This window comes from Aptenodytes forsteri, unplaced genomic scaffold (genome assembly GCF_000699145.1).
Source record: "Aptenodytes forsteri isolate BGI_AS27 unplaced genomic scaffold, ASM69914v1 Scaffold193, whole genome shotgun sequence".
Lineage (NCBI taxonomy): Eukaryota > Metazoa > Chordata > Aves > Sphenisciformes > Spheniscidae > Aptenodytes > Aptenodytes forsteri.
The window spans coordinates 12,785,722-12,800,715 of NW_008795405.1; the positions used below are offsets into that span (position 1 = coordinate 12,785,722).

At 34.7% G+C, this 14,994-nt stretch overlaps 1 protein-coding gene across 3 annotated transcripts in view; it reads left to right on the forward strand.

Moving 5' to 3' along the window:
• Positions 1 to 14,994, forward strand: part of PAPOLA (poly(A) polymerase alpha) — a 49,039-nt gene that overhangs the window by 6,790 nt on the left and 27,255 nt on the right. For 2 of the 3 annotated variants that reach the window (XM_009280817.1, XM_009280818.2), the window contains exons 2-7: positions 5,827 to 5,997; positions 6,636 to 6,702; positions 8,133 to 8,214; positions 8,727 to 8,836; positions 11,041 to 11,094; positions 14,738 to 14,849. In XM_009280817.1, coding sequence (XP_009279092.1) covers positions 5,827 to 5,997; positions 6,636 to 6,702; positions 8,133 to 8,214; positions 8,727 to 8,836; positions 11,041 to 11,094; positions 14,738 to 14,849 — 596 coding nt within the window. The remainder of the gene's footprint in view (positions 1 to 5,826; positions 5,998 to 6,635; positions 6,703 to 8,132; positions 8,215 to 8,726; positions 8,837 to 11,040; positions 11,095 to 14,737; positions 14,850 to 14,994) is intronic. The other variant, XM_009280819.1, reaches the window with a different exon arrangement.

Sequence of the window (14,994 nt, forward strand, 5' to 3'; positions counted from 1 at the left end):
ACGGGGTGTGATATACTCAATGCCGTGCTCTTTGGCCCAGGTGTCTATGAGGTTGTTTTGGAAATGAGTCCCATTGTCTGACTCAAGTCTTTCTGGGGTGCCGTGTCGCCATAGGACTTGCTTTTCAAGGCTCATTTTAAGCATAAAATCTTAATTCGAATAACACAATAAAAAAATTACCAGTAGAACTGGGGTAGAATACTGAGAGTGAAGAGAAAAAAAGTGTGTAGAACAATAGTGGTTTTCAGGTAAGGTTGGGAGGAGGGTTAAATACAAAGTATGCTTGAAAAAGAAGTTTGTGACAGGATTCTTGTTTCTTCTGAGGTTGGAGAAAGGTTCCAGTTTTGTAAAAGAAAACAATATTAGAGTACTGCAAATTTGTATCTAACTCTTAGTTATGTATGGGGGAGCGTTGTATAGATACACCTGTATTTGCTCTAAGTCTGTTTTCAGTTTATGTGAATGTGTGTTCATGGTGTAACCTGGTCTTTAAAAGATGAGTTGGAAAGTTTTTTCCCCTTATCTCACAATCTTCCCCCCTCTACCTTAGAACAATGTGTAGTCACTTCTGTTTGAAGGAGTTTAAAGGTGTACAGCTCTAGAAACTTTAAAGCCTCTTACAAGCTTCATTTGTTCTTTTTCTTCCACTTCTGCACCCTGTTGTAAAATGGTTTTGGCAGTGGCCATATTACCAGGGTTTGTTCTCTTTTAATTCAGTAGTTACTGATAACAATGTAAGAAGATACTGCCTACCAAAACTTTGGGTTCTGAAAAAAAAAGTAGTTTAGCTGTACTTGCTGTCAGCTTAGTACAGACTAGAACTCTGTGTGTGTTTGTGTTTTTATATGGGGGAAAAAAGTACATGTACATTTCTCTGCAAGATGAGATTAATTCATACATGAATATGAAATATTGGATCATAACACTTTAGAATTAAACCACTGTAGCTGTTGCCCAAATTTGCAGATGGTTTAAACTGTCAGCATATGCTCTTCAAAAATTCAGGTCAAACCAGAGCAACAACAATAGCATGTTAAATTTAACTCTACATCATTTTCTGCAGCTCTATTTTATATTTGTGCTATTGACAGGTAGCACAAATAGCGGAGCGAGAGCAAGATCTTCATGTGTTTGTGGTTGACTAGAAACAAATAAACAAAAAAGCCCCAAACTGTATCTTAATTTTCTTCGTGACATTAAAAAGAAAAACTTCAATTCCCCCCCCCCCCCACAAAAAAAAAAAAACCCAAACCCTAAACATGCTTTGAGTTGAGACCTTGACAAGGTCTGCCACGTCTGCCTCTGCTGTTGTCAAGATTGAGTAGCTGGGATGGGACTTTCTGTTGCTGTTTAATATTCCTTGATTTTTTGTTAATGCTTAACTTCAACGACTAGCAGATTTGACATAGCCCCCTCCCCCACAAGGCCTTAACTTCCCTAATCCTCTCAGGTAGAAGGTTAGCATTGACACTTACCTGTCCTTTCTCTTTGAATAAGTTCGGTAGTTTAAACTAAGGGATCCCAAAAGTGATATATCGTGACATGTCACAGGTAAAAATTAGAATGTCCGTATGTCTTTTCAAGAGGGAAGATATTGGAGTAGAGTGTGATCTTCATGGTTTTAGGAAAAAATAAAAGATAAATCTAAGAGTATTAATCATTAGCATTTTCTGGCTAAAATGTAATGTGTAAATACAACATTAAAGTCGGGAAAATGAGCACTTAATGTTAAAGTTTATTTCTCAGTGATAAATTATGTTTCATTTGAAAAGCAGCTAGCAGATGCTTTATTTGAAGTTTCTTGGTTTTGTGGAAGGTAGGGGGTGGGGAGAGGATATACCTTTACTTGTTTGTTTTGTAGTAACTTTGATGACTTGCTGTCATTTAAATGAATGAACATGGGTTACCTAGCACTAGTTAGTTTATTGCATCCTTAAATGAGTTTCACAAACTTTCTTGCCAAATACCATTTTTTCTGTCATTTTACAAAGGCACTTCTCTGATACCTTTTGGTGTGCTACAGAAACCTTAGAATAGTCTTAACTTCAGCAGGTATAAACAGTTGAGCTTCAATTTAAATGTTTTTAGCTGGAAATAACCTATATTCTCTTCAATACTAATATATGTTAAAATATAAGCTTCATTGTGTCTTCCGGAGTTGTAAAATCTTCTAGAAGGCAGCTATGTTGAGAATTGTTACATATCATCCCAGTGAAAGTGTTCTTATTAACTCCTCAACCTTCAAACACAGGCGAAACATTTGTGTAGAAAGGTCCTGTGCTGTTGACAACATGCTTATTTCATTCTTATACGTGAATATAAAAGCAGTAACTGTACAGACTGTAACTGGTTTTGTGTAACAATTCCCAAAGATGTGTATCAGGTGATTGATTTAATAGGTTGTTTAAAGCTGTTGTTTTAGTGAACAGTTTCAAAGCTTATTTCGTGTTGTATGACCATGCTCTGATGGTCCTGTAGGGGTTGGAGATAGTACTGGTTTAAATCATGTCAACTTGGTGTTCTGTGAAGACAGACCTGCACATTGCAGTGCCAGGGTTATGCTGTAAACTAGATCAGGGAAGCGATCTGATGTTTGTTGGTTTTTATGTATTGTAATTTTGGGGGCAAGGTGAAAGATTATTTTCAAGTTATTAGTTCTCAAATTGGTGAAGCATGGCCCTTACAAGCAGGTGGAAGACAGAGGGCTCAGTCAGCATGACTGACTTCAGGAGTCTGCTTCACTGAGTCTGGGTCTGAGTGACATTGAGTCTTTTCTTGAAATCTAGTAACATCATCTGCCAGGATGTGTTTTGTCAGTCCTTTCAATGAAGTCTAATATCTGTTGAATTGGATACAGTGTCTAGTTATGGATGGGTGAAAATTATAGTCAGACCATCAGGAAGTTTTTACACAAAACTAAAATATTGATTGCTTTAGATTACTACTTTAAAAACCTGTAAAAATAAACTGCAAAATCTTAAATTGAAAAGCAAATATATTTTTTCAAATTAACAGTTGGCAAAAGGGGAGAAATTGTGGTTCAAATTTAACTAACTGCTTTGTGCTATAAGTAAAAATATTCATAATATCCAAAGGATGTTTATGTATTGAGACCTTTTGTTTTCTGACTGCTTTTTTTAGTACCAACTAAGTAGCTGAAGCTACTATTTGTGAATGTTTACTTTCACACATAAAGTCCTAAAGTCTATATGATTTGTTCAGCTGCTACCAAATTTTTCATTAGGTGATTAAAACCTCTTAGCTTAAGGAAGCAATGTCAAATAATGTTCCCAGACATGATTACTTGGGGTTGATTTTTTTTTAATGTACAGTTTTTTAGTATTTTTTTCTCCTACTTTGCTTTTTTTTCCTTTTGCTAACAAGCAAAGGGACAAATGTGCTAGAACTTGCTTTGTGAGAAACTTGCATTGCGACTGAATTCAAACAAATTATAGTACTTATAACAGTTTTAGAATGGGTTTAGCTTGTGGAAAATTATATTAGGTTTTGTTGATTCCTGTCAATTTTAAGTTAAGATGTTCTTTTTTAATACTTAGTCTTCATGGAAATGAGGAATGAAATCCTGAGGAGATGAAGACAGCAGATTATGGAAGTAAAAGTGAAGTTGTACTGTAGTTTTTCCACACATAATATGTAGTTAGCCTGAAAAATCATTTCTCATTTTGTATGATAGAAATAGTATATAACATGTATAAACATGAAGGACTGATAATACAATATACAGGGGAATGTTACGCTTGCTAAGAATGGGACTTTCACATAAGCTGTCAGCTTGATTTTTTTTTGACGTGGAGGATGCTGTTTTCTTTAGACTTTATCTCTATGAAAGTTGAAGGAGACCAAACTGGTGATAAAGCTTTTGCCCTAGTAGAATGAATAATTGAATTCAGGAAAAAAAGATATTAATGCATAACCTGAATTAAAAATATTAGTTATATATTTGATATTAAACAAAATGTTACTTTATACCTTTGAAAGGGAGTAGTCTTATGTAGTAGGAAGGTAACTTAAATAATGCAGATATAACACTTCTACACAAGTGTTGCCTTAATTTTCAGGTAATACTTGCTTTAATTGTTGGTAAGGCTTTTTGAAAATTTGAGAAAATAGCCACATTTTCTGAAATGTGTATTTTGATGAGAGATCATAATGTTTTTGTTGGTCTCTGAAAGGTTGATTAATTTAAGTAACAAGTTGGTTTCAGAAAAGCAGCTTTTCAGTATGCTTAAAAACAATGATTTGTCATTTTCAAAAATCAAAGGTGGAGGAATAATACTCATAATTTAGAGGAAAGTTGTCGATATAAAACTAGTATTTAATGCTGCAACTAACCTTTAGAGCTTTTTCAATACAGATTTAAAGAAAAGCAGCTTTTCAGTATGCTTAAAAACAATGATTTGTCATTTTCAAAAATCAAAGGTGGAGGAATAATACTCATAATTTAGAGGAAAGTTGTCGATATAAAACTAGTATTTAATGCTGCAACTAACCTTTAGAGCTTTTTAAATACAGATTTAAGTAGGGTATTTTTTAAACCTGTGAAGTATATAACGAGCAAGACTAAATGTTATTTAACTTAAAATTTGGCTATCTTAAATGTTGAAGTATGTAATTTATTCTACAATACTGAATATGTTTAAGAAATTTTTTTTAATGGCTACCTGTTGTTGCTAGTATCAGTTAAAAAAAGTTTTAACTATATAGGTATAGCATGCAGTTATCACTGAATCCAAGCACTTGTATGTTACACAAGACCAAGTTCAGTTTTGAAACACTTAGAATTACTAACCTTAAAGCTCAAACTGTTCTGAAAATAAGGCTGTGTTTAAATGTGAACATCATAAACAAATATATGCCCATGATGAAAAAATGCATGGCTGTTTGTCATACAGGATGCTCATCTAGGAAAGGTGTTAATAGTTTTCACCGTATGATGATCTAGGAAAGCTGTTAGTAGTTTTCACAGTATGATGATAACTTTACTTCTGTGTTTCTGCTGAAGTTCTTTTGTGTGGTCTCCTCTCCTTTCTTGCGACATTGAAATATGGGGGATTGACTTCAGAGTATCATCCTTGTGCTTGAGGTTTGGCTCCATATCTATTTGCGTAGCTTGAAAAGTGCGAGGCAAGGATGCTATGAGGGCTTGTAATTGGACTGTTTAGTAGTGAACTAGGTCCTTGCAGATTTAACCCTATGGTGGGTTAGGTTTATTTTAGGCTTACTTTCCTATTTAGAAAAATACTTATATCAAGTAAAATGTCATGTTAAGGAAACATGAGGGACATGGAGAGAGTACTGCTTACATCCTTGGTACTTGTGCTAGGCAAAGTCTAGTACAAACCTCTGATATTGTCCTCCCACCCCCCTAATAAAGCAAGGCTATATGTAATACTGCCAGCACAGATTGAGCTGACATTGTTCGTCTAACCATCCTTTCATGCTAGCCAGAAGAGAAGTCAGCTTAAAGATAACTATATGATGCTGTTGGGCTCAAAATATACTAAAGCCTCCTTACTTATGTGACTGTTTTGAGTGTGTGAAGTCAGCTGAAGTAAAAGATCATGCCTCATAGCAACTTGTAACCCTACAATCGATACTTAGAGTTGGAGAAAGGTAATTCTACTGCTGTCCTTAATAACACAGATTTAACACAGATTGATCTGGGATGTAAATGCTAACAGTAGGCTTAACTTTTTATTTCCTTAGTATGTGTCTCTTGTCTGCTACTCTGATGAGAAAAAATAATTTAAAAAATTTTTTTTTGTTTTGTTTCTGTCAGTAACTTTATCTAATTGCCTTTATTAGTCCCGTTACAACCCAGGGATCACAAACACAGCAACTACAGAAGCATTATGGCATTACCTCACCTATCAGTTTAGCTGCCCCCAAGGAGTTTGACTGCATGCTTACCCAGAAATTAATTGAAACTCTAAAACCTTATGGTGTATTTGAAGAGGAAGAAGAACTGCAACGCAGGTGAGTAAACACTCATTCTAGCAGTGGTATTCTCTATCTGGAGGTTCATGTAGTTGACTACTGAACCCTAAGCATGCTTATGTTCATTCAAATGCTTTCTTAAAAGCCTAGTGGAATATTAAGCTTGATTCCCTGCCCTCCCCCCCTCCTTAAGACAAATACCTCAGAACACAGAAAGGAATTAAAATGGCCTTTAAATTTCGGAGGCTGGCTTGTATTTTTTCCCCCTTCATAACTGTTTTGTGGTAGTGGCCCCTATGCTTTTTTTCCTTATTAAACTTTCTAGAGTGTTTTGCTCTCAGTAGTGCTTCTCACTGTTTTTTTAGGTGCATGTGTTTTATGAATTAAGGTTTTATTTTGAAAGTGAGTAGAATTCATATACCTGCAATGTGTGTAGGCCTTGCATGCTTGCATTTTTTCTGAGCTTAAATAACTTGAACATCTTTAAAGGGGAAAAAATAGCGGGAATGTTGTAAGATTTACTTTGTTTCAGTGTGTGTATATATATATAAACAAGATCTGTAATTAGATATGCAATGTTACTGTAGTTGACTTACTGTGTAATGATGATCAGGGTCTTAAAAATACTACTAGTTTGGTCTAAGTTCATGACCTGTGATTCTGCTGTTTATCAATAGGATTCTAATTTTGGGAAAATTAAATAACCTGGTAAAGGAATGGATACGGGAAATCAGTGAAAGCAAGGTATGGATGTATTTTACATGAAATTGCTCATACTAAGACTGCTGTAGGAAGATAATTCCAAAATATGTTCCCAGTCTAAACAGGATGAATCTTAGATTTGGGGATCAAATTTGATCAAATTGGAAAAACAAATCACCTTTGTGTAGCTTCTTTTGTTTCCAGGTAACATCATCCCTTCAAAGTAGAACTTAGTCAAAGAAAGAAACTGATAAATATTGGAAAAAGTCATGGTAGTTGTAATAGTAATTTTCAATTGTTCCCTCTTCTCCCTAGGTAGAAATACAGCTTGACTTTTTGTCAAAACACATATGTATAGTACTATGTTAATTATATGCTTAGATTGTTTGGCTTTGTGAACCAGTGCTAGATCTTAAAATGGACTTCTTGCAGCTTTATGATCTGTGGTCTTTAATGTCAGTCCTGTAATGTTACTTTTGTAGACTCTAATAATGATAGTAGTGGTTTTGCCAGGTTATAGTCCCCAAACCCCTACATACACCTTTTCTTGAATGATTATAGACTTGCAAAAATGTAAAGATGGAAGTGGCTTTTTTTAGGGGTAGAAGCCTAATGTTTTAAGCTATTTTGCTTTGACTATATTTAGATTGTATTTCTTCTGTACACTTCTCTTATGAAATGGGAATTTATACATGAACAAGATTGGGGGAGGGACACACACGACCCTGCTATATACATGTTGATCCTTGAAAACAAAATAGTGAGACAGTCTTGACTGGTGTAAGATTGGAAACTACTTAAGTTAATCCAATATATATATTGCAAAATAATTTGGTTTTGATTTGTTTATATCTTTTGCTGCGTGACCATTAATGTAGGGCTTCAGATTGTAACATTGCATCCTGTTATGAAAGGGTAACTGTCTTTGCCCACAGTACTGTGGATTCAAGTTTTTTTGAAGGTACAAATCTAGGAACTTTAGTATATGTATCTGAACAATTTTAACATAAAATAAATACCTCTCCAAACCCCAAACTTTAATTTAAAGAATGTAGTATGGGTGTGTCTGAAAGTAATTTAATAAACACTGATACTGTAAATAGTATTTTTCTGTTGCTCTAAATTGGAATCCATCATCAATTTCTAAGTCAGTCTAAAATGCCTGAGTATTAAGCAAAATGTGTTTAATGTCCATAATATTTTGAAGATGCTGCACCTGAAGTGTAGAACTGCTGGAACAATTACCAAGTTTGAAACAGTAATATGTAATATATATGAAATGTTACAAAGGGTTCCCAAGTGGCAAACATACCTCTGTCTTCTCTGTAAATACTAAGATTATTATTGCAGTAGTAACTGCACCTTAAACAATGTAAATTTTGTGGAATGTTTTTCGTTTTGTTTTAAAATAAATTGTGTGTGTTGTTATAACTTGTTAAGGTAAAATAACCAATTTTATTTGCTCCATTTAGAATCTTCCACAGTCTGTAATAGAAAATGTTGGAGGAAAAATTTTTACATTTGGATCCTATAGATTAGGGGTTCATACAAAAGGTAACATTTACTTTTATTATAAAAACTCGTATGTTTGAGCTAATGACATATCTGTAAATGTCACACTTAAATAACAAAAACTTGCTGTCTTTTGAGGTTGTGTTAGATTTTTTTTTCTTTTTTTTTTTGTCAGCCATCTCCAATCTTCATTCTAAATAAAAGAAATACATTCCTCTATTATGTTCTTGTCATGGGTTGGGAAGCAGACAAAAAAGTTGGAAATTATTTAAAAATAGAGAAAGTTGTATACTTGGCTTCTCATGGTTTGTTCTTTGAAAATTACTACATATGTTCCACAATTGAAAGAAGAATGTGTGTATGTATTCAGTATGTTTAATAGCCATGAACTTTTTAATTTTCATTTGGTTTGACTTAGTATTCCTGAAGAAAAGCCATTCTACAGGAAGAGAAACTAAATTTTCCTGTTTGGTTTCAAAAAAATTTCTGGCTATTACTGGCATTTCATGTGTGTGAAGTGTGAGAAACTTACTTGTGCTAATAAACAATTTCAGGTGCTGATATTGATGCCCTGTGTGTTGCACCAAGACATGTTGAAAGAAGTGATTTTTTCACATCATTTTATGAAAAACTGAAACAACAAGAAGAAGTAAAAGACCTGAGGGTATGTGAACTGCCTGATAACAGCTAGCTGAAGTGATGATGCTGAGAAGTTAATGGTGAAAGATGATGCATTAAATAAATAAATATAACTTTACTATTAAGGCTTGCAATGGATTTTTAGTTAACCTGCAGCAAAGCCTATCATCATAGTTGAAATAAATAGAGATTCTTCCAAATTTTCTCTGTTCCCGCTTACTAGAGACACTCATTTAAAAATCTGGATGGCAGAATGATCTCCTAACTTAGCATGTGTGTTAGTATTGCAAAATCATTAAATAAGTAAATATAACTTTACTATTAAGGCTTGCAATGGATTTTTAGTTAACCTGCAGCAAAGCCTATCATCATAGTTGAAATAAATAGAGATTCTTCCAAATTTTCTCTGTTCCCGCTTACTAGAGACACTCATTTAAAAATCTGGATGGCAGAATGATCTCCTAACTTAGCATGTGTGTTAGTATTGCAAAATTTCTGCTTGCTTTCTAGCAACAGTCAGATTCAAATATAAGTGTTTGGTCCTGATCCTTTTCAAACTAACTTGCGTGTTTTTAATGAAGGTTTTAAAGTGTATTGTTATGCTGCTGTTTTTATAATTTAATGCTTATGTAAACAATTACAGTGGTTGATATTAAATAAACCACCTATATTGGCTGTCAACTGTGCATTTGAAAATGGGGGTTACATTTTTAGTGTGTCTCATTAGATGCTTGTGCAAGATTTTTAGCATGTAAAGATGAAGATTTCCCTTGTAGGAATGGAAGACACACTGGTACACGGTATTTTGTTTCTCTTCTACCTAAATGACAAGCCTCCCTAGGTCAACTGGTGGGAGCTTTAATCTTCTCAGTATTGGCTCAGTATATTTTTCTCTGCTGCAATTCTTTCTTTTTAGATGAAGGTAGTTGCTGGCAAGTATTAAACTTTGTTTGGTTTAGTCCTGGTCCCATAAAATAAATGGGACTGTCTCTGCAGCATTCTTTCACTCTGCATCCTGTAGTTGGTAACTACCAGGGTAGTGCAAACGTCTGGTGGTAATACTATATGCACTGAAACAACTGTTTTGAATGCGTTATTATCTGAACACTTTTAGTAATCTTTAAATCCACATGCTATAATTAAGATGATTCTGATTTTCAGATTTCCAGTTAACTTTGCTATAAACTCTATCTAACTCAAACTAATGTAGTTGATTTAGCAGCAGCATAGAACAATGTACGCTATTCAGTGTAGCTCTGCAGTGATGCAGATAATGTTTAGGTCAGGGTGTCATAACGCTTTTAAATCATTCCAGCTAGGTCGAGAAAAGTTTGTACATCTCGATCTTTAGGGAGCCTAGGCTTTCTTAATGGTTGCTCTAGTGAGTGAGTCTGAGAGAGTTGTGAACTTCATATTTTGCTTAGGATCCACCCTGCCAACCAGAAAAATTAAGGTAACCTTAACTAAGGTTAAGTGCATAGAATAGTGTTGTCTCCTCCTCTTGTTAAGAACTGGAACACTCTTAGAACTCTGTTTAGCCTCTGGCAGTACCTAACATTTCTTATTCAGAAGTATGCAGTGTTCTTGGCTTTCACAAAAGTAGGTCTCTGCGGATCTGCATTTAGTTCAGATGCTCAGTTCAGGAAGGTGGTATTCCTAGCTGATTGCAGAGTAGACATCAAGTTTCATAGTTTCATCACGGATACTGTTTGTCGAAGTACCTTATTAATGACCACATTTAGAAAAGATGCTCAAGCTCTGGAGACCGCTGACTTGCAACTGGTTTAGATGAAGTCAGACTGCGTAGTTACACAGTTGTCTCCTTGTCATTTCTCATAAAATACTGACTGCAGAAACAATAGAAGAGGCCTCAGAGTAAGAATCCCCATAGGTTGGCCTTTGAATACTTAGAGATGCTGTGAGGAGTAAAAGGTGCTTGATTGTGTCCTACATGTAGCAAGAGAGAGACACCTTGAGGTAACATCATCAGAGCTGGTTGGTATAAGTTTGGGTTATAATTAACATCTAGACAGTTGTAGCACGGAGTAGATCAGTGCTTACTGCATAAATCCTCAATGGTGGAGAAAGATGTTGCTGACAAAAATTGACCTGAAAATGGAAAAGCATCTGTGTATATAGCATTTCATCGTGATTGTTTAGACCTGCTAGCTATTGCTTGTAAATGTTCTTCTCTATGCTGAAGATAAAATATAACTTTTTTCCCCCTAGGCTGTTGAAGAAGCTTTTGTCCCAGTTATTAAACTTTGTTTTGATGGAATAGAGGTAAAGATCTTCTTTTATTTTGTTTTGGTAGAACATGGTTAAAACAAAGTTTTCAAGATCTCCATAACTCATGTAGTATTCATTTATATGAATGTTACTAAAATGACTCCCCTAAGTTCATACCCAAGTCCTTGACAACCATTCTCAGTTGTGTAATTTAAAGTAGGGCTTTAAGACTGAAACAAGTCTTTCTTGATGTACTTAAAGCTGCATGTAGAATATCTCCCTGTTCTTTCTTAGGCACTGCTACCCACTTACACTGATTAGTTTAGTGACCTGTAGAGTACCAGTTTTGGCATTATTAAGACTTAACATTTAATAGAAATTATGTTCATAAATAACGTGGCTTCAATAATTTTTGGCTGCTAATGATTCACTGTCCAAACCTTAAATTCAGATTTGCTTCAATACCTTATACCATAGGAAGTTGTGCGATCTCTGATCAGTTCTCAAAAATGTACTGTTGAAGGCAAACTAGGTATCCCCTTTGTCCTGTTCTCTTCAGATGTCTGTAAACACATGACCAAAACAATGGTTTTGGTCTGCCAGTTTCTATCCAGTTTGCCTGTAGCCTGATGGATCAGCTGTCTTGGAGTGATGAACTTGCTTAACTTGATATTTACTATTTTGGGGGAAGTTGCTGAGAAAACAGGAACACTGCTTTCAAAAGATACTCTGTTAATCTTTCTCAGACTGTTTTATAGTCAACCTGTCATCTTGGTGACAAGACAAAAACAGACGAACTGTTCATACACACAGTTCATCAGACTTGTTCCTGGCTTATGTCAACCAGTAACTGGTGGGTATAAGACAGGTACTTCACAGCGGGGAAAGAATTCCCATGCTAATCTTCTGACACATGACATGATTTGAAGAGCTGTAGTATTGTACACAAGACTGGATAGTTTCTTCTCTCCCAGTCCGAGTTAAATATCTGCCTTGCAATTATAATGGTCATTAGTTAGGGTACTGGCAATTTTTGAGTCTCAGGAAGAAGAACCACGCCCCTTGCCCTCATCCGTCCAGCTTTACTTGTTTGTATTTTCACTGACGTTTGTGTCACTTGATGCTTAGGCAGAGAGATGTATTTTCTCCAAATGAGAGATGTGCAGAGAAATGTAATACCATGCAGTAAGCTAGCCTGTGACTTTGCATCTGTGTCAGCCATTTTATTACTGTCCATATACAGTTGGGTATTAGGAACACTTTTCTGGAGAATCTGTTTTCTGTTTACATAGCTTAGGTATTCATTCTAAATATTGAAACTTGCCATAGGCCTCCTCTGGTTAGTCTGCTATTTGTACGTTTTTTAAAATCATTTACATTCAAGCTAGTGTTTTGTCTTCTTTTTTGAAAATGAAATTCAAAATACAAGCCTAAATAGGGAAATAAAAGGATTGTCTGCTATAAGAGTAGTAGTATCTTGCTCCAAGGTAGTAATTTATGGTGGGCTTTGGTGTCTTAGATTTATGCCTGAGACTTAACCCATGTTGCTGACAGTGCTTAAGAGTTCTCTAGTCTTGAACACTAACTTATCATAAGCACTCTTTTTATACATACAAGTATCGTTGGGCCACAATTTCTGATAGTTGCGTTTGTGCCCAATATGTCAGTATCAGAAGATTTTAATTTAATTTTCTTTTTCCTAATGCAGACAAAAGGTGTCAGAAGTTTTTCTCTCTTTAAAGAAAACCTTAGAACTGAGGAAAAGGACTTCAGTTTTGTGGTGATCCTGTCAGTTAAACTTCAGAAGTTTCTGCTAATACCAGTTTTTACACATGTATTTTATGTTCTTGCTTAACATAAACAAGAACCTTCTTGATTTTTTTTTTTTTGTTCTTCCTGTAGAAAACTGATTCCCTGCCCCCCTCCCCCCCAAATGATAGGACAGGCTAGTCATTTCTTTATTTGAAAAATCCTTTTATTGTTAATGAACTTTGAATCTTTAGAGGTGCTAGACCTTCTAGAGGTAGAACTTCAAGCTGAAGTTAATTTTGAACTTCATTTACATTGAAAAGTAGTACTTTCGACTTAAGTAGAAACTTCTACTTGTAGTATAGAATGTTGTTAAGACCAGGTATTAAAGACTTTAAAATCAGAAGTGCACTGAATACTTTAGAAATCACTTTTCTTTGGAGAAGTGCTTCATAGTTTAAAACAGATGGATGCAAAGTTTTAAGCACCTACGAGAAGTTCTTCATCTTAAGGTATCTTCAGCTTTGTTTTACCTGAAATAATTTTAATGTAACTAAAATGGTTTTATTCTTGGTGCATCTGCTAATAAGTTTTTACACATGTATTTTATGTTCTTGCTTAACATAAACAAGAACCTTCTTGATTTTTTTTTGTTCTTCCTGTAGAAAACTGATTCCCTGCCCCCCTCCCCCCCAAATGATAGGACAGGCTAGTCATTTCTTTATTTGAAAAATCCTTTTATTGTTAATGAACTTTGAATCTTTAGAGGTGCTAGACCTTCTAGAGGTAGAACTTCAAGCTGAAGTTAATTTTGAACTTCATTTACATTGAAAAGTAGTACTTTCGACTTAAGTAGAAACTTCTACTTGTAGTATAGAATGTTGTTAAGACCAGGTATTAAAGACTTTAAAATCAGAAGTGCACTGAATACTTTAGAAATCACTTTTCTTTGGAGAAGTGCTTCATAGTTTAAAACAGATGGATGCAAAGTTTTAAGCACCTACGAGAAGTTCTTCATCTTAAGGTATCTTCAGCTTTGTTTTACCTGAAATAATTTTAATGTAACTAAAATGGTTTTATTCTTGGTGCAGTAACACTAGGTATTTCATCATCTTGTAGGTGAAGTGATATCAGTTTATGATGATTAAAAGTCTCATCTGGTGAAGGGGGCTTGTTGCCTAGCAGACCAGCTGCCGATAGGCACTTTATATTCTCATCAAACTGACTGACTGATACCTAATCTAAGACTGGAAAGGCAAACTGACTTCTCTACTATCTGTATGTCCTTGCTGTGTATAGGACAATGTAAAACTCTCTAGTTCAGTGCTGAACAGTATCTTAGATGTTCTTGACCTAGAAAAACTGTGATGACAAATTATTGCAGAAGTAATAGCAAAGAAATTTGGCATAATTTCAAAATTTATACAAATTTATACACTTGCTCAGTAGCTTGCTAGATTGTCAGAACTTCCTGTTTTCTGTAATTAGATATCTAGACTTTTCATAAATACAGAAAAATCTCCTACTTTTTCTGTAATTCAGTAATAATTTTGAGAATATTTAGGTTAAAACTAGGTTATGTTTTCATGACTTGCTCTGACGTAGTAAAATTTTGTATTCTGGACCTAGAAGTGGTGCTTGTCCCCAAATGATTTTTATTTACATTGACAGTTGACATAGTTTTTATGTGTGTGCTGGTTCTGTATTGATCTTAATGTGTATTTCACCCTCTTGGAAAAGGAGCCATAAGATGGATTTGCATCTGTTCGCATCTGAAAGCGTTTCTTTTAGTGTCTGTGAAGGGTGTTAGTATGTATTGTTTAGAGATTCTTGGTACTGGGAAGACTACTATTCTTATTACTAGTAAATTTGATGAAAACGGGTTACAGAATTAATTCTGCAGAAGAAAAAAGAGTTTTCTAATGTCTTATCTATTTTTTTTTTTAAGATTGATATATTGTTTGCAAGGTTAGCACTGCAAACTATTCCTGAGGACTTAGACCTACGAGACGATAGCCTACTTAAAAATTTAGAAGTTAGATGCATACGAAGTCTTAATGGTATGTATGTACAGTTTTGCGTATAAACTTCTTGTCTAATCTGTTAATAAGTATACGAGACGATCCTACTTAAAAATTTAGACATTAGATGCATACGAAGTCTTAATGGTATGTATGTACAGTTTTGTATAAACTTCTTGTCTAA